The 19028-nt window shown below is 38.3% G+C and overlaps 1 protein-coding gene across 7 annotated transcripts in view; it reads right to left on the bottom strand.

The window, feature by feature from the left end:
• Positions 1-19028, bottom strand: part of LOC121329510 (LIM and calponin homology domains-containing protein 1-like) — a 125810-nt gene that overhangs the window by 76606 nt on the left and 30176 nt on the right. For 6 of the 7 annotated variants that reach the window (XM_041275104.1, XM_041275120.1, XM_041275111.1 and 3 more), the window contains exons 2-3: positions 4823-4893; positions 699-768 (exon numbers count right to left, since the gene is read on the bottom strand). In XM_041275104.1, coding sequence (XP_041131038.1) covers positions 699-768; positions 4823-4893 — 141 coding nt within the window. Of the gene's footprint in view, positions 1-698; positions 769-977; positions 996-4822; positions 4894-19028 lie in introns of those variants that run through there. The other variant, XM_041275154.1, reaches the window with a different exon arrangement.

The raw sequence follows: 19028 nt of genomic DNA, 5'->3' as shown, positions 1-19028 counted from the left end.
AGGACAGAGGGCCAATTTTACTGGTTGATTCATGAACTGTCAGAAATACGGTAAAGCGTCTAATGATTTATGATATTCAAAAGTCCTTGACGGAATGGGAAAGGAATCAGGGACAAATAAGTATGCACTTTGTTTAAATTTTAATAAACTGTATTTGCAGAGGTCTTTGCAGTTACAAACAAAACAGAAAAAGTAGCACTGTAGAGTGGTATTCCAGTACTGCTACAGTACAAGTTAATAGCCAGTGTGGAGGGTTTCTACTCTTGTATAAGACATCTCTCCTCATGCAGTTTTGGCCCGAGGTTTGCAAAGCTGAGTAGATCTGGCTGCTCAGACTGTGTGAAATGTCTCTTATAATAAAATTAACTTATTCATATAAAAAGAAACACTTTTCCACTCGCCAACTACAATTAAAACACAACAAGTGCTGCTTTAACTAAAATTCAGCATCAGACAAACATTCACCTGAGACTACTTACAACTATCAGGAAAATAAAAAATTCCCATGAGAAATCAGGTAGCCAGCTGAATTCCCAATGAACACACTGTTAAAGTGTTTGTTACTGCTCCATCACGTTTACTTCTTCATATCTGACTGATGTGGCCAATCACACAAATACGTTTTTTGGTGCTATATAAAAAATAATACCGATGCTACAATCTGCAAGCCGAGTTTGAAAGAATGGTCAGACACTCACCAGTCCTGCTATAGGGGTTGGGAGTCTATTGATCTTCTTCACAAGCCCGGGTTTTATAGAATTCAACAACCTGCAGGAAAAACAAGACATGTCAACTTTATTAACTTCATGCTGGCAAAAATACAGCAGCTCAAAATTGTTTTAAACAAAGATCAACTTAAACAAGACTTTTGCTATAAAACAGACCCTATCTAGTACAATCAATGTAATCATTCCATTTCTTACACTTTGGATATAAAGAAGAGCTAATAAAACTTTACTGGGGCAAAGCAAACCCACTGGGAAAAAGAATGCGGGCCAACAGCAGATAGTTTGAGGGGATGTCAAGCACTAAAGTTACTAGATGCCTCTGGAGCAGTTGGTTCCCAGTTCACTACACTCTCTTGTGTGTTTTACTGTGATAAGCAGAGACAGGTTGGAAACAAAGGTTTCCTGAAAGGAAATCTGAGTCACTTTACATGTCACACCCCCAGCTGTCTGGATTCCCACGTTTGTCAGAGATTTACATGATTGTCTGTATAAACATAAGGCGAAACACTGAATGAGTGGTAATAACCAATGCTTTATAAAGCCATGTTTGTACATGTTATTTTCACTAGTAGCATTATTATTGGGTCCCCCTTTCTGTTTATATATGTATGTATGTATTCAATGCATGTATTATTATTTATTATTATTATTATTAATAATATAAACAAGTAGAAAAAAAGTAGTTATTTCATATTGGTACCCACTCACAAGTCTTACTGTAAAGTGGCCTACACACCACGAAGTGATCACACACCTGAAATCAATAGGGTGATGTATTTGAATTATCTACATATTTAACCAAGAACTAAAAGATCTTCAGCAAAACAGAAGCCGCATTAATGTTGCTAATGTTAATATAAGTTAAGAACATGGATTTTAGTACCTTTTAATAATTTACAACAGCATGTAGCCACCAAGTATCAGCAAACTAAAATATATTTTTAGTGGCATAATGAAGTAATTAACAGATAAGCAAATTACACATGTATTGAAGTTAAGTTACATGTTAATAAACCGTCAATGGGCATGTAATTGCAAAAAGTAACCGTATGAAAAAGTTTTGCACCCTTCCCCCCTCAAGCCACCCCAATGAACCCAATGAAATGTTTTTCAAAGCCATGTATGGTGGCAGCTAAGTGCTGATAATAGGATACATCAATAAAACTGGTTTAGGTTTTAATTAGCTTTGAATGGGTTGTCTAATCTATGATCCAAACAACAGCTTAATTCCCCAAATTAGGAGTCATTGGCTTGGTTTACATGCACTTGAAAATCGACTTTACAGTAATCATTGCGTGGCGCTGTCACGGAAATACATTGTGAGACAGCAAAATGACGTCCTTTTGGCAGCGCGACTAAGGGCAGGGTGAATCGCTTTCTCACAATAAAAAATAGCTGTAAAAACCCATATAAACTGGAGCAGGAATCGTGCTTGTGGCTGATGAGGTTACAGCAGTCAAGATGTATTTATTTATTTTTAAATTCAGTCATTGCCAATTATTTTTTTGTTATTTTTCTCCCAATGTTATATTATTAAATATTATTTAGGCTCAGTTCACCGCTACCACCCCTGCGCTGACTCAGGAGCAGCGAAGACAAACACATGCTGTCCTCCGGAGCGTGTGCCGTCAGCCGCCCACTTCTTTACACACTGCAGATTCACCATGAAGCCGCCCAGGAGCTACAGCATAGAAGGACAGCGCAGCTCCCAGGCAGCTAAGAGGAAAGCCCGCAGGCACCCGGCCAGACTACAGGGGTCGCTGGTGAGCCTTGAACAGAGGACACACTGGCCGACCCAGACCCGACCTAGATCAGATACAACTCAAAAGTTTTATTCAAGCACATCATATCAAACATCTGCAGCTGAAATGCTGTATTTAAATGAACAATTAAACATAAAAGGGTTTATTTTCTATCTTACCACATATAAAGCACTACTTAAAAAAATGAAAAACTATAATAAAATAAACATTTCAAAAGAAACTAGTGTATAAACAGGTAAACAAAAGTAGTTTTTATACTACAACAAAAGTAACATATGAGTGTGTGTCACTCGCAGCGCAGAATCCAGGTTGAGCTGCTGCAGCCTGCAGTTTTCTGATCAAAATGCTTCTGCTGAAGCGCTGTGGCTAGGTTCAAAATTAAATTTCTCATAGCAACGCATTTCCGGAAAAGTACAGCACAGGTAGTGAGGAAAACTGTCATGACTTGTGCATGTAAACGCCGCCATTTTTAACAGGCTCTGCTTGAGAGATTTCCAGCAATCATTAACCTTCAACAAACACAATTATACATTTTAGAATACAGCTGATGGAGGAGTTCAGCTTACCTTGCAAACAACCTAAACTGGGTTAAGCCAATTATCCTGCCACCAAGATGAAATCAATTCCTTGTTAGTTCCTAGATTGTGAGGCTCATACCTGCCTCACAGGAAGTCAGTATACAGTGTGGTGGCACGACTGAAGTTTATTTATCCAAACTACCATGCCCCGTTAACACAGAACAACAGGACCTGGAATCCCAATGAAAATTAATGGAAGAGAGATTAGACTGTTCACATAACAAAATGTATATGGCTTGACGATATCCACCAGCGAAAGAAAACACATTCATCAAGTTTTTTTGCTTTGTCTCACATCAGATATATACATAAGGAAACAGATGAACAGGAACGCCCTCCTCACTTTTTATTACTGTGGAAGTGTGGGACCTTCCCTGCCTTTTGTTTATTACAATGCGTGGACGTGCAAAGCATTTTCTCTGCAGTGTATGCTAAACGCATGGCCTGTTGCTAACAACAACTAAACACAGTGGCAGACTTGTGGTATTCCTACATTCCAGTAAAAGCTACTAACACTGGAATATTAAGGTTACCGACAAGAATGAACAATGGATACTGGCACCATAATAGAAGGCTGGAACTGTGGAACCGCTGTGGTCTGGAACCAAATTAAAAGGTTTTTAAAAATTCAAATTGTACGGGTTTGGAAATATGTGCAATCACCAACCCCTTTCCTAAAAGAACATTGGTAATGTGATAAAAACAATAAACAATGCACTGAGAACACTAGTATTCAAAAGCAAAAGAAAATGTGACTACTCTTCCCAAAAGCCTTCAAATACAACTGAAATCATGCAAATGCATTTCATTTATTTTTTTTTTTTTTTAATTAAATCAAGACATCATTATTTTATTCCCCCATTAGATTATCGACTCGGACGGTTTCATCGGGGGTTCCCCCGGGCTCCGTATTGGGGCCTCTTATTTACTCTGTGTGATGCGCTGTGTTGGGTTTGCGCCCAACATAACGCTTTGCATTTAGGCCAAAAAGTTCCATTTTAGTTTCATCAGACCACAAAGTTTTTGCCAGTTTTTTTGCATACTTCAAAACAAGATTCAAGGTGGGCTTTCTTGAGTAAAATACAGGCCAGATTTATGCAGTGCTTGGGATATTGTTGTCAAATGCACGCTTTGACCAGTCTAGGCCGTAAAAGTCTGTAGCTCTTGCAAAGTTGCTATTGGCCTCTCGGTAGCTTCTCTGATCAGGCTCCTTCTTGCTCGGTCATCCAGTTTGGAGAATGCAAAAAAAGAAGAAAAAAAAAACAGGCAGATTGGCTTGCAATTAACAAAACTACCATGAACATAGGTAGGTGAATAAATTGAACGACATGGAGGTTGTCGCGCTACAGCCAATCGTGCTGGCCAGGCACCCAGTGAGTTCAAAAGCAGACATCTACAGGGCTGGCCTTTGTCCTCCAGGGGGCGGTAGCTCACTAACGTCTGCTCAATTTCCTGGGTGTAACAGAGGAAGCAGGCTCGGTCGTGGAAATCGGAAGACTCATAGTGATCTCCTGAGCTGTGGAGAATTCCTACGGTGAGTGGAAAAAATGACCAAATGGGGGAGAAAATTTCATTTTTTTTCCAGTTTCATAATTCGTTCATTTCTACCTTCACTTTCAACATATACAGTAATGCAAAAAGGCCTAATCAATGCAAATAAACGATCCACTCTACAAATAAATAATGAATTAAGAAAATAAATGATTATACAACTTGAAAATGGTCATAAAAAACTGAAAATTGTCACACTTACTCGCATAGCAGGATTCCATTTTCTAGACCACTGCGAAAGCCCTTCTCTCCAAAACATCTGCCTGTGACTGCCTGAAATTTAAATAAATGTGTTGTCAAAAACAGTAGTGTTCTGAGTCTGCACAATATACAGCAATATACACCAAATGTTTACTATTTTTAGACATGCTAAAATTAGATTTTCATCATAGACATTTAGAACCTGTATTACATTCTTAAAAAAAAAAAAAAAAAAAAAAAAAAAAAAAAAAAAAAAAAAAAAAAAAGCTTTGTATGACAATTAAAGTAAAGCAACTACATACCTCAATAAACTAAATGGGAGATTAATGTTCTGGAAGAATATACAAGTACTGTACTGTATATGCAGACTATTTAACAAATGCTAACAATAAGCTTGTACAATTCTTTGGGGAAAAAAACAAACCACCAATCCAGAGTGTCTTAACTCAAGTAATGTTTACAATAAAGCTTATTCCCCAGGTGATTGGTCTCTTCTGTACTTGACACAACAACGCTTCAAACACAAATGCTTCCAAGGTTTATACTGCTGGATGAATATACACTTTGCTGCCTGAGAACACTGCCACTTCATGCTCTTCGCTGATTAAATCAAGACCAGTTTACCAAGACTGCAATTTATTCACAGGTGTAATTTCCATAAGGAAACATTTAAAGCTCCTTCACCTGCACAGATGTTCTCTGTTAAGAGACACTACCCTACATTGATCCATCACACACAACTCAGAGCCCAATGCTCGAAAGGACTTAAAGCACTGTCTAACTGAAACACGCTCCTGGTACTGAAACACGCTCCTGGAACTGGAACGTCACTGTCGAACTGAAACACGCTCCTGGAACTGAAACATCACTGTCGAACTGAAACACACTCCTGGAACTGGAATGTCACTGTCGAACTGAAACACACTCCTGGAACGGAAACACACTCCTGGAACTGAAACACGCTCCTGGAACTAGAACGTCACTGTCGAACTGAAACACACTCCTGGAACTGAAACCTCTGTGGGAAGTTTTAATACCAAGTTAAAAGATCATTTTTCTTTATTACTTTTTACTCTTGCATTCAAAGTTTATAATACAGTGAGTCAATGGGTATTATAATAACCACACGCAAACTAATTTTCTGAATTCAATGTGTGCCCCCATCTGTCTAATAATTTGGGCTGAAAAGCCTTGGCTTGCATTCGTTACATACTGCGGGTTTCTTGTATACTACCCCAGCAAAGTTTGCCCTTCCAGTCCAGCATATCATTCAAGCTGTCTTCAATATTGCTTAACTGAACCAAATAAACCTCCATTGGAGTTCTAAATATTTAACATTAAAGTATTCGATTTTACCTACAAATCTGAATTAGAACAGTGCTCCACGACCAATGGGGTACCCTTACCAATGCCATAAAGAATATTTAACGATAAACCAATGAGCATATTCAAATGAGGGCCCAACAGCAAGGGGTGTGGGACTGATCAGATCTGATGTCTTACCTTAATAAACAAGTGTCATGAAGCGAGATTCTCTAGGATTGACTATAATATATATCTATGGCCTATTATTTTGGGAAAACTGTATTCAAGAACAGAGTAGCACATTTAACAGGATATCTTGTGCATTCAATTTCTGTTGTCCCTGTAGGAAATCTGAATAACAAATCGTAAATAACCTGCAGTATAAGGATTTGTAAAGAGCTACTGTACAACATACGTTCTTCATTGCATTGTTAGTTCTAAAAGGAAGGCTAGCTAAATATTGGGAGCAACATGGTTATTCAAGAGAACTAGCCATGCTTAGGAGAGTTCTGGCAGTTCTGCCACATGCTAAGCTTCCATTTTAAATTCAAACTTTGATATGGCTTGTGTGAATACTTGAACAGCTGTAAGACAACCGCCACGGGATTGCTGGGATAAAGAAAAACTGAGGCACTACCCACAAAAAACAAAAACAAAAAATAAGTAGCGAAATCCTCAATTGACATCAACATAAAATTAAGAACTAACAATTAAGGCTTTTTAGTACTCTTAGTAATCTAGCTATGAAAGTATAGTGTTGTTCACATCTTTGATCTTGGTTAAAACAAAGAAAAAACGTTTAACTGAATCCTGACCAAATAAATACCATATGTCTGAAAACAAAATTAAAACTGGGATGTATTTCACCAACACTGCGCTACAGTACACAATCATACATTATCATACTTAACCTCAAAGCATTCTCTGCCACCAGAGCCCAACCAAAAGGTCCTGCTATGAATGTTGGTTTTCTGCTGCTCCCTGATGCATATTGTATTATTTACACACATACAGATATAATGTGTAGGCCTGATAAATAAATTAGGGAGTATCTTAGCCACAAAACAAAATCAATTATGTACATTGGCTTGATAATGTTCGTGTCTAATTGTTCTTTCTCAGTCTGCCCCAAGGTCTTGTTCCACAGTGGCACCCTGTGAAGTCACGACACACACAGCATTAAAAATAAATAAATAAATAAATAAAAAAGCAGCAGCCCTGTCCTTTTATTGTATCCCAGAAACACATGCTTACTCCATCAGTGTGGGCCTCTTATTATGCAGGAGAAGAGTCGCGGATGAACACCTTCTAATCTCACTCCTGCAACCTGTAAACTGAAAACCCCAAGCAGGCCACTTGATTCAACAATATCTTGAGGAGTCACGCTGCTCCTTCAATCCTTATCAAGACTTATTATTCATGGCTGAAAAAGGACCATCCAACATGTGTAACCCGCCATTACAGTTCACACTCTGTGTACCACGTGGGTGTTCCAAAGCACAACTGTTTCCATAAAATAACAGTATGGCAAGCTCCGGAGAAGTATGTGTGTCACAAATACACACACAGTGGTTTGCAGAAGTATTCACCCCCTACCAATAATGTCACATTTTGTTGAACTACAAAATAAGCAAGCACAGTTTTTCAAAACAAACTTTTTTTTTTATTCAAAGCTGTAGTGATTAAACTGAACACTGTTGTAGTTTTTTTGGATAGGTCTCTACTAGCTTTGCACAGTAGGATGGTGACATTTTTGCCCATTCTTCACGGAAAATTGCTCCAGTTCTGATAAGTTTGTTCGGGATCGTCGATGGACAGCAATCTTCAAGTCTCACCAAAAATTTTCGATTGGATTCAAGTCAGAACTTTGACTGTGCCACTCAAGAACATTAATTCTTTCCTTGTTCAACCACTCCAGTGTAGCTTTCGCTTTGGGTATTTGTCCTGCTGAAATGTGAATTTCCTCCCCAGTTTCAGAGTCTTGGCTGACTCAAACAGGTTTTCCTCAAGGATTCACCTGTATTTTGCACCATCCACTCTCCCCTCTGTCCTGACAAGCTTCCCAGTCCCTGCTGAAGATAAGCATCCCCAAAACATGATGCTGGGTGATGTGCAGTGTTGGGCTTGCGCAAGACGTAACGCTTGGAATTTTGACCGAAAAGTTAAATTTTTGTCGTCTGACTACAAAACCTTTTCTCCCCCCATGTCTGCAGTATCATCTACATGCTTTAAGAAGAGGCTTTTTGAGAAATGGCTTCTTTCTTGCCACCTGTCCATACAGGCCAGCTTTGTGTAGGGACCAGCTTATTGTTGATGTGTGAACAATGACTCCCATCTCAGACACAGAACTTTGCAGATTTCAGAAGGTCACTGTTGGCTTCAGAGCAACATCCCGAACCAGTTTCCTGCTTGCCCGGCTGCTCAGTTTGGGAGGGCGACCTGATCTGGGTAGTGTCTGGATGGTATGATGCATCTCCCTAAAATTATGCATCTCCCCTCTCTTCTTAATGATGGAGTTCACTGTGCTAAGAGGGATAATCTGCGTCTTTGAAATTCTCTTGTACCCTTCTCCTGCTCTGTGCCTCTCTACAACTTTATCCCTGACTTGCTTCGAGAGCTCCTTGGTCTTCATGGTTGCTTTGTTGGATCACTATGTGAGTTGCAGCTGGAAAGTCTTTATATACCTGAGGGAAATGATCTACAAGTTAAACCACTTTGAGTACACACAGGCTGAAACCATTTTACTAATTTTGTGGCCTTTCAAACAAATCATTTGCACCTGAGCTGGTTTAGGGCTGCAGTAGCAAAGGGGTTGAATACTTATGCAACTGAGATTAATCTGTTTTTTCTCTGTAAATCTTACTTATTTATATTCTATATGCATTTAACTATCAATTAAACAGCAAGCATGATGTTTGATCAATATGTGACGAAAGACGTAGGTAACCTGGTACTACGTCTCTTGTGCAATCCCCACTTTCAGTACAATCCTCTTAAAAGTATACATTGTCTTCTTGTTCTACAAAACAGCTTCTCACAGACATGAATCCTTAATAAGTAGCTCAATATTGTTATTATTATTTATTTATTAGCAGATGCCCTTACCCAGGGTGACTTACAGTTGTATACAAAAAATACATATGAAGAACTACAGATACAAAATACAATGAGTTCAGTTCTAATAAGAGCAAATACAAAACACAGTACGATTTGATATCGGAGCAGTTCAAGAGCAGAAAACAATGTTGATAGTTACATCAGGGTTAGATACAAGTGCAATAAGTATGAAAAATAGTTACAGGAATCACATCTCATCAACATTACTGTTTTATATTACAAGAAGGGTGGCTGACAATGATCTCAAGTAGGAGCATTCAGACACAGCAAATGCAACAACTCAATCTAAAGTCAGGCAGCCAACTATTACAAAGCAGAATAGATGTGAAGCAATTGTATTAGAAGCGCTGTTTATGCAGTGCTGAAGAGAAATGGGATTTAATACTGCCAGTGATGCAGCTTCACCCCCACACTGCTCATAAAATCACTCCTGTGGAATGCTGATGCCTGCCTAGCTGACAGCTCCACAATGAGTGATATGCAGTATACTCTGAACTGATGATAAATGGCCATTTTGTTTATTCAGATGCCAGTGGTTGATTACTCTCAGGTACATTACTATGACTCAAGGTGTAAATCCAATGCATGTAGATGTGACCACAATTATTCATATAATACGTATTGCATAAACACAAAGATATAATTTTATCACAGGAAAATGGCATTATCAATGAACATTAACACAAGCACATGACAAGGGGAGGTTGTACAGGCATTTATAATACATTGTTCTGCCTGAAACACTTAAGATTTGTAACCCACTAATGAAGTACATCAGATTTAAAATGAAACATGCCCAAAATCTAATGCAACGGTACACAAAACCACTCCTCACTGATTACTGCCTCCCATTCATTCAAGCAAATCTGTAGAAAATTCTAATTGTGTTCAACAGCATACAATTACTTGAGTAGGTTCTTCCTGAAAAAAATGTAATTAAAAGTATTAAGAATCGCATGCCAATAATCTACTAGGAGCACATTAAAAAGTCTGCCAAAAAGGCTCTTAAAACATAATGACAGACATTAAGTATTTATTTCAGACTACATGTTTCAGTTCTCGGTGGACAGTTTTTGATGAAACCGACTGCTCGCGCCCCAGGTTAATTTGCAGCAATTGATCTGCAGTTGTTCGTCTGTTTTGCCTTGCACTTCGAATTAATGCACGGATATCACAATCCTGGAGTATGCGCTTCCGCCCACTGTTGCCCTTTCCTGATGATGTCTTTCCCTCCGAGTTCCATGCCGACATCACCTTAGACACTGTTGCTCATGAAACATCAGTAAGTTGAGCTGTCTTGGTCACTGAAGCTCCTGCCAAACACGCCCCAACAAACACCCCTCTTTCAAAGTCACTGAGGTCTCCTCTTGCAGTCATGCTAGCCATAATTACAGGCAAACAGACCTGTCCAGCATTTTTATACATGACCCTAAGCATGCTGGGATGTTATTTGCTTAACGCATGAGCCACACCTGCGTGGAAGTCCTTGCTTTTAATATACTTGGTGTCCCTCATTTACCCAGGTGTTTCCATTTTTTTGTCCACTACCTGTATGTGCTGCATGCATTTATCGTAGATACATTTAACTGTGTTTTTTAATGGTTGTGTCTGGAAAAATCACAGATTCTGAAAAATTCACACATTTCATTTGTTTTGAGAAATCCCTGTCACTGCAAATGCATCTCATTCGTAATAACTGGGAGAACAGAAAGGAGTCACAACAAGGTTTAGGATGTGAACAGTCGTATCTCTGGTATGAAGGAGAGTCTGTTTCTTTGTAGAAGATGGTGGTGTTGATGGTAGAATTAGAAGCAATGATGGTGATGTCCTAACATTATATATTTTCCATGTGTATTCCAGAGCTGGATGGAACCTGTCAATAAGATTAATTAAAACAATGTAATTCTTCATTAGTGTTAATTGAGATGCTGAATATGTCATCAATGTATCTAAGATATGATGTATTTCCTCTGTACTCTTGAAAAACTTTATCTTCAATCCTTCATACAGAAAGACATATTTCCTCTGTACTCTTGAAAAACTTTATCTTCAATCCTTCATACAGAAAGACCTTAAGATCCCTCTACAGTGCCTATTTTCAATAATCCACCATTTCTATAAATAAATAATACTGTAAATAACAAAATTAACTTTCATGTACAGAGAATAGCTGATGCTCTACAACAAAGCAGTGCCAATGTCTTACGGGTTGAGAAATGCTGACTTATGTCTCTTCAAAGCACTTTGAACTGTTGCTCTCATTACAACCAGACATCTGATTACACCTTAAGTAAGTATAAACAGAAAAAAAAATGATTGGCCCTAAAAATAATGTTATGAACTGGTATTTACTTTATCAACTATTAAATACCTAAGAGGCACATTTTTGTAGCAAACAAGCCTGACATGATTGATCTTTAAAAATATGTTTTTTGGCTTGAAATCAGCCACATCAATGTTGTTAATACCAAGGTTACAGGGAGCCTTGCTCTCCACTTCACTGCTCGAATTAAATAGATGAGAGCACAGTTAAACCCCAACCCTAACCCTAACAGACTATCCCTGGAGAGAGACAATGACACAAATCAGAGTTTCTGATTTCATCTTCTCTCAATTTCACAAAAAACACCACGTTTAGACGCAAGTAGTTTTTTGAGATTTACGATTATACTGTAAATACAGTATAATCGTAAATCTCAAAAAACTACTCACTTCTAAATCTTTTGTAGTCATTTTTGTATTACTTTAGTATAAATACAAGTTAATTTGGATTCATACATTGTTTTTTTCTGACTATTTTCCCATTGGAAATAGTGATATTTTGAAATCTCACTGTCCTGGTCACAATAATAGGGGAATAATAGCCATTTTCTATACTTTTGAGGCATAAGCAATTAGGAAATAACACTTACTACCCATGAACAAAAATTGTGTTACATAGTGTTAGCCTTCCTTAAATATCGACAGCTCTGTCAAACCTAACATGTAATAAACTACAACCAGCACTGCAAGGTATCTGGAATGTTACTTGTGATTTAGGAACTTGCCACCACTTGTCTCGTCTCCGTGAGCAACATTTTCTTTAATATATAAATTAGTCAGAATTGTTTATGCCTATAAAACAAACAGTGGAATTTAAAATCCAGGGTTAAACCAACTATAATGAGGTGTAGCCGTGCTAATTTTCTGTGGTAAACTGTTATGAGAAGGGGCATCACAGAAGATACAGTGCAGTATTTCAACAGTTTATTTTACATGACATTAAATTACACCAGACTAGTCACTATATATACACATACCAAGCCCAACATTCGTTTTAACATACTTTGTCAGTATGTTTTTGGGAAATTGAACGGGAGATGAAGTTATAACGAGTTAATAATAATGGAATTTAAGGATTCTGACAATTATTATATACTATATTAGTAGAGGTGCAAAAGGTGTGATGTTGTTACTCTAAACAGAATTATTAAATGAAAAACCGAAACTCTGCAAACTTTTACCATCAGTAGATCATGTAGGCATACAGTATATTTACAGATCATATTTAAAACATTTTTAAATCAATTTGGCCTAGCAGGAAGGAATGAATTATAGTACAAAAGCTGTATGAAAAAAATGTTGGAATGATTCAATTGTTCTCGATTTGTTAAAATGACTTATTCCTCACCTTTGCACGTGCCTCAAGATTGTTTTCTGTCATAAAATGTGAATGAACTCAATTGCCACAAACACTGGTCTGCTTGATACATCTTTCCATTGGGATGTGGGTTTGGTATGCAGATAAAAGGAAATCTAGAGGTTCAACAAGGTGTTGAATCTCATCACCTTCCTTCCAAACTTTGTGTTTTGGTTCCCAACTATTATGCCATCACAATGATACAGTATTATCCACAGAGTTCTGAAGAACTTATTTGGATGGCTGGTACATTAGCGTTTCCTGTGGGTGGAAGAGGCCAGTTTTAGTGAAGGTCTGTGCTCTGTACTGTTTAGGCAGATGCGCGACTCTGCCCGTGAAGTCACAAGCTCCATCACAGAGTACTGCGAGAATTTGTAGACGAAGATAAAGCTTACACTTACTGTCAAACACCTGTCAAAGCTGTCTTGCCTTGTATTCACACAAACGCTGGAAGAAAGGCCAGCTGAGGTGCCAACTAAATTAATAGAAAACCAAAGCACTGAGGCATTTGGAAAGAATATCCCAATTTTAATTTGTAATGGCTGCATCGCTCTCTTTTCCAAAACCCTGGGGGAAAAAACTGGCTCTGCATATGTCCTTTGTTCATCTGAAATCTTTGAGAATTTGGAGTTCTGTTCCTAGGTTTCAACTGTGATTATTAAATAAATTAGTAATGTCTCAACTACAGTACTGTACATTAAATAAGTACATAAAAAAAAAAACAGCAATTCGAGAATCGTTCTCCTTGAGAATAGTTTGTGTACCATGAACAGATACACAATGGATAGTTTGTGGTAAAGTACAGTACATGTAGGTACCGAACCAAAAAAATATCATTGCAGGAAGATTTTGCCGATCCAGTAGACTCAACACTGTCAACAACCAGCCAGCGTTTGGGGGCAATCAGAATGCAGAGTTATATAACCCAAATGAGGTCACAATGAGGCTGCATGCTACGGTGAGACCACACTACTAAACTCACTTCTGGCCTTCATTACAAAAAAGGATATTGTGGCTTTGGAGAGCAAGACCAGCTACAGAAACCAGACTAACCCCAGGGCTAAAAGATATGAGTCATAAAGACAGGTCGAGGAGAATCCATTTAGCCAATAAAACTGAAGGGTTAGGGGAGACTTTATTTAAGTTTAAAAAATAAAAATAAAACCCTGGGTTTTATATTAGGTACTGCACAGAGAACAGGACCAGACGACACAGTTGGAAAGGACCAAGCAATGTTGTTGCTCATGACCATTTAAAGTAACTGTAGTTACAGTAACAACATACTTCCATACTGTAAAGCTTTCATTTGGTACAAAGGTCTCAAAAAGTGCAGTTTGCAAAGAAACTTGTGTTCTAGCTAACATGTATTTTAAGATTTTAAAGACCTTGTACTACACTAGTTTAAAGAAGATTCCTAATTGTTTTGCCTTGCCCTCCAGCTTCTTCTACTGCTTTAATTCTATGTTCTCCAGGTCAGCAGGGGAAGCAACAGATTGGTTATTGACCGAATCCAGTGAAGGTGTAGGGACAATTTGACCCTCCAAGTGAAATGATCCAAAAAGTGCAATACAGTCTAAAAAACACGGCTTGCAAACAGATTTTGTTAAGCTAGACTAGTACCAGATATCATGTTTCTTTCAAAACTGCACACTTGAGACCCTTATAATGGGACCAGACAATCATTCACAGGCTGAATGACTTTGCTTTGTTCGGAACTTTTCTTAAATGTTCTCATGCAGAATATCCCAGTGATTTGCTATCCTCACTTCACTGCAATAATGAGTCACAAATCATACCCTAAAAGTGCCCTTATCTGTACAACCCGAGACCCCCCTGTGACACTGTAAAACTGATCCGATTTCCTCAAGACCTCTGGTTATACTTAAACTAAGCCAAACTTGATACTTGAGGTACAGGGTTAAGTTGTTAAAATTAGAATTTACAAGCATTCCCTTTAAATTAATAACCCAACTGTCGCTGACACCGCCAGCATTATTTATCTCCTTGTCTAGGTATTCTTGGTCTACAGTATTTTTTTTAAGATACTGTATTTGTATACTGTGCATACTCTGCAAGCAACACATATAAAAACACTAAACAAAGAATGACAGCACACAAGTACAGTACACCTTTGCTATAATGCCCTTCGATTATAACAAATCTTCCCCCCCCCCCCCAAAAAAAAAGGTAATATTGTAATGTATGCGAGGTCAGTGAAGTGCAGGAACGCCTGGAGTAGGAGGGGTTATGTCTGACATCAGCCTATGGGTGACAGGCACGAACCATAGGAGCTGTTGGTGACTGGATGGGGAGTAGGAAGAGGCGGGACTAACTAAAGCTAAAGACCAGTGACAGGAGGGTTGTTTGTTGTTGTTGTTGTGAGAAGCAGAGAGAGAAGTGAATAAACAGAATAGAGACAGAATAATAGTTCCACTCCGAGATTCCTTTAAAAATATAATTAGTTTTAGTGGCATAGGTTGTGGCCCACAATGACCTGTTAATTGTTAGTTAACAATTGGCAAACCGTCTCTGATCGTTTATTAGTGTAATAAATATCGAGTTTGGCCCATAATCGACTGAAGGCTCCTTCTTTTCCGTACAACATTTTCAATATATATTTTGCAGGTTTATATACACAAGCCATTTCAATATTTGTTTTTCATGTTGCTTTCATATATTTATATAACATGCCTAATAAGTATAAGAGGGTTGTAACATTTTGAGACCTTTAGTTACCTGTACAGTAAAATACATTTCAATAAGGAATAATAATAATAATTGAGTGCTGGAACCAATATCTGAATTGAAAATACTTGTTTATGTATAGGAAGCGAAAAAAAATATCTGTCTACCATAAATGACACAGTTGGCAGAAATGAGAAATACGTGTCACACCCTGTTTTGTCTTGATTAACAACCTTTCTAGAAGTTGGCAACAGTTTCTAAATTAGAAACAGGAAAAACAGCACTGTGTGGGGCTTTTATATATATATATATATATATATATATATATATATATATATATATATATATATATACACACACACACACACACACACACACACACACACACACACACACACACACACTTGATCCTCCATTTACTTCTGGCTGTCAATAATTTGTTCATTCAAATGTTTGAACTGAACAATTCAAAGATTTGTTAAAATGTGAAAGGCAGGAAATAGCGGAGCAGCTCCAGCATCCCCAGCTCTAGCTCCGCTCCGGCTTCAGCATCCCCAGCTCAGAAAACTGGTAAGCTCCGCTCTGGTTCCAGGGCTCCGGAGCCGGCGCATGGCCAACCCTACATCAGATCATGTTGCCTTCAAATTACTGAGACCACAGACATGCAATTCAGACCCTGCCGCTAATGCCAGGAAAACCATGCTGAAAATTCTTGCGTTTTCAGCAGTTTATGGTTTCAAATACATTTCTTGCAAACCACCACTTTCTCCTTCCTCACTAACCTTGCAAACCAAGCAGAGTAAACTAAAGTCAGCAGCAATATCCTAGGATTGGCCTGCCGCTGTTAAGCCACTTTAAACAGCAGGGGTCTTTTTGTTTGTTGCAATTGTGTTGTAGAAACACAGCGAGTGGTTCAGTTGTTTAGATTTGCAGGCTGCCATTTCATTAATAAAATATTGTCCATTTTCAATATTTTCCTACAGGGCCTACTTTTCAAGGCAACCTTTATGGACAGGTTTTCTTCTTTGTATGATTTTAACTGGAGGAAAAACAGGAACGTTTGCACAATAGAAAGGTCATTCCATGCCAACTCAACCAGAAACAGGACATTTCATTCATGATAGCCATTATTATTATTTTTTATTTCCTGTTTGACATGAGACCGTGCAAAGGTCAACCTAAAGTGAGAAAGGGACGATGACCAGAAAAATCACCCTGGGTGCAATTTAGATGCTACCATCATGTGTAGCACCTCGTTCTGCTTGTATTGAATAGGGCTTTTCAGAAAAAAATACCAGGAGCACCCTACTCACTTCTGAAACTTTAGCCTAACCCTTTACCCTGTAGGGGATGTGGGTCCTAAAATGTAAGTTGCTGTAAGACCCTTAGGTACCACTCTTCCAAATTCTGTGAAAAAACATTTGGTTTCAAGTCCCACCACTAGTCTTTAAACCCCCTTGGAATATAGAAATGCCTGGGAGTTAACAAATCCGCGCCAACTGCCTCAAGCTGTCAATCAAACACAGCTTGCACATGATTTGTTATGCAAGAGGAAGATCCCACCGAAACATTGCATCACGATGACTATTTTCCTTTGATTGGCTAAAGGCTGCGACATTTTCTTTATAGCCTATTTGTCCTAAATTTGAGTTCTCGCCTTCCAGGTGCACAGTTTAAATAAATAATACATTTACTTAAACTTGGCATTCACATAGGCGCAGACTTGGGTGGGCGTATGTGCTAACTGGGTGGGCCGTGGCTACGCCTCTGATGTCTGCTCGGTTACCTATGCTAGGCAGGCAAAGAATACGCAGCTACATAATTCCAATTGTGTGCAGCACTGCAAAGCTCACAGTACTGTACATGGTCAGGCAGCCTTAGTCCTTGAAAGTGATACTGTGAGCCTAGAACACCATGTTCTCAATCTCAAATCCTGTGGGTCATGTGTACAGTAGCTCACAGTAAAAATGAAAGTGGCATAAGCTTGAACATTCAGTGAAACCAGTTGTCAGCCATCCATCATTAAACTGCATAACCACATGGTAAACCTTAACGTACTGTCCAATCCAAGAACTCATCCATGTAACACAGTAAATCGATAATCTAGATAATTCACTATAGTAAAGCTTTAGCTCTTAAGCCTTTTCACTTACTCGGCTAGCTGTTAATACCCCCCTGAACTGGACATTGTACTTGCAGCCATAAGACATGCTCTCTTTAGGTCTACAGTACCCTGCAAGTTGACCAGTAGAAGAGGATCTCCTTTGCGCATCTGAGAATGCAGCATTTAAAACGTGACTGCACTCCACAGAGCACAATGGTTCCTGCTGCAGGCACTCGAATCAGCACAGGCAGGCACTGTCCATGGCAAAGCTGACTGCTACTCCCATTGCAGCCTCAGCTTCCTGAGCACAGCAACAATGACCACCTTGAAAATGATCATTAAAAGCAGGGGCTAACCACACTGTCAACACTCACAAGAAGAAACTGAAAACAGGAGCTTTGCCTTTGGAGTTTAACACAAAAAAGGAACAAATTAGCACCATTTGCACAAGTAGCATTCAGAATCCTATTTTGTATTCAGGCCCATCTACCGCAGCTTCTTTTGCATAGCAATTTTGTGATACAAAAAGATACTCTCTCAGCTTTAAAAGATTACACTATCTCAGCTTTAAAAAGATTACAATGGTATGAACGACAACAAAAAATAGTTCTGTTGTAGTAATTCAGATGTCATAAAGCATGCACCTAGACAGGAATTAATATGAAGTGCAGTAAAAGTCTGTTCATCACACATTCAACATAAATACATATTAAACACAAAACTTCAAGATATTTAAGGACTTTGTCTTAGTTTTCAGACCAAACAGTAAAATGTTAATAGTTCAAGAATGAGAGCATGTTTCAGTGGTTCAGTACATTGTGTGTCATATTAAAAAATGGGTGACTAGAATGAGTTTATGATAAAACAAAAGACAACGAGACAGTGACAACGACAATGAATAGACAAACAGTCACTACCGAAGAATGAAATATGATTAACAATAATAATAAAAATAATAATAATAATAATATGGAAATACACATGTTTTTTGTACATAGTGTAGTAACATGAATGTTCAAAAAGGAAGGGGGCGGCAAACTATATTAGATATCCGAATACTTGGGATGACAACATTTTTGTGAAAATCCTCTTTTTTTAATTTGTTACTTTCCTGTTTGTTTTGTGGTGTGTGATGGCAGCACTTTCACAATGTGTCCTTGGTCAAAGAAACCAAAAAGCGAGTTTATCAGCCAATCAGTGTCGCCTGTCACTCTATCCAAGTGCTTGTCACAGCTTCCAAACTATTTCTATGTGCTGCCTTGATGTGGATACGTTTTAAAATTATGACATTTTGGTGAACAACACGTTTCTAAAAAT

This window comes from Polyodon spathula, chromosome 2 (genome assembly GCF_017654505.1).
Source record: "Polyodon spathula isolate WHYD16114869_AA chromosome 2, ASM1765450v1, whole genome shotgun sequence".
NCBI classification, from domain to species: Eukaryota; Metazoa; Chordata; class Actinopteri; order Acipenseriformes; family Polyodontidae; genus Polyodon; species Polyodon spathula.
Note: the sequence above shows the minus strand (reverse complement) of the source record. Positions and strands in the feature narration are given on the sequence as shown.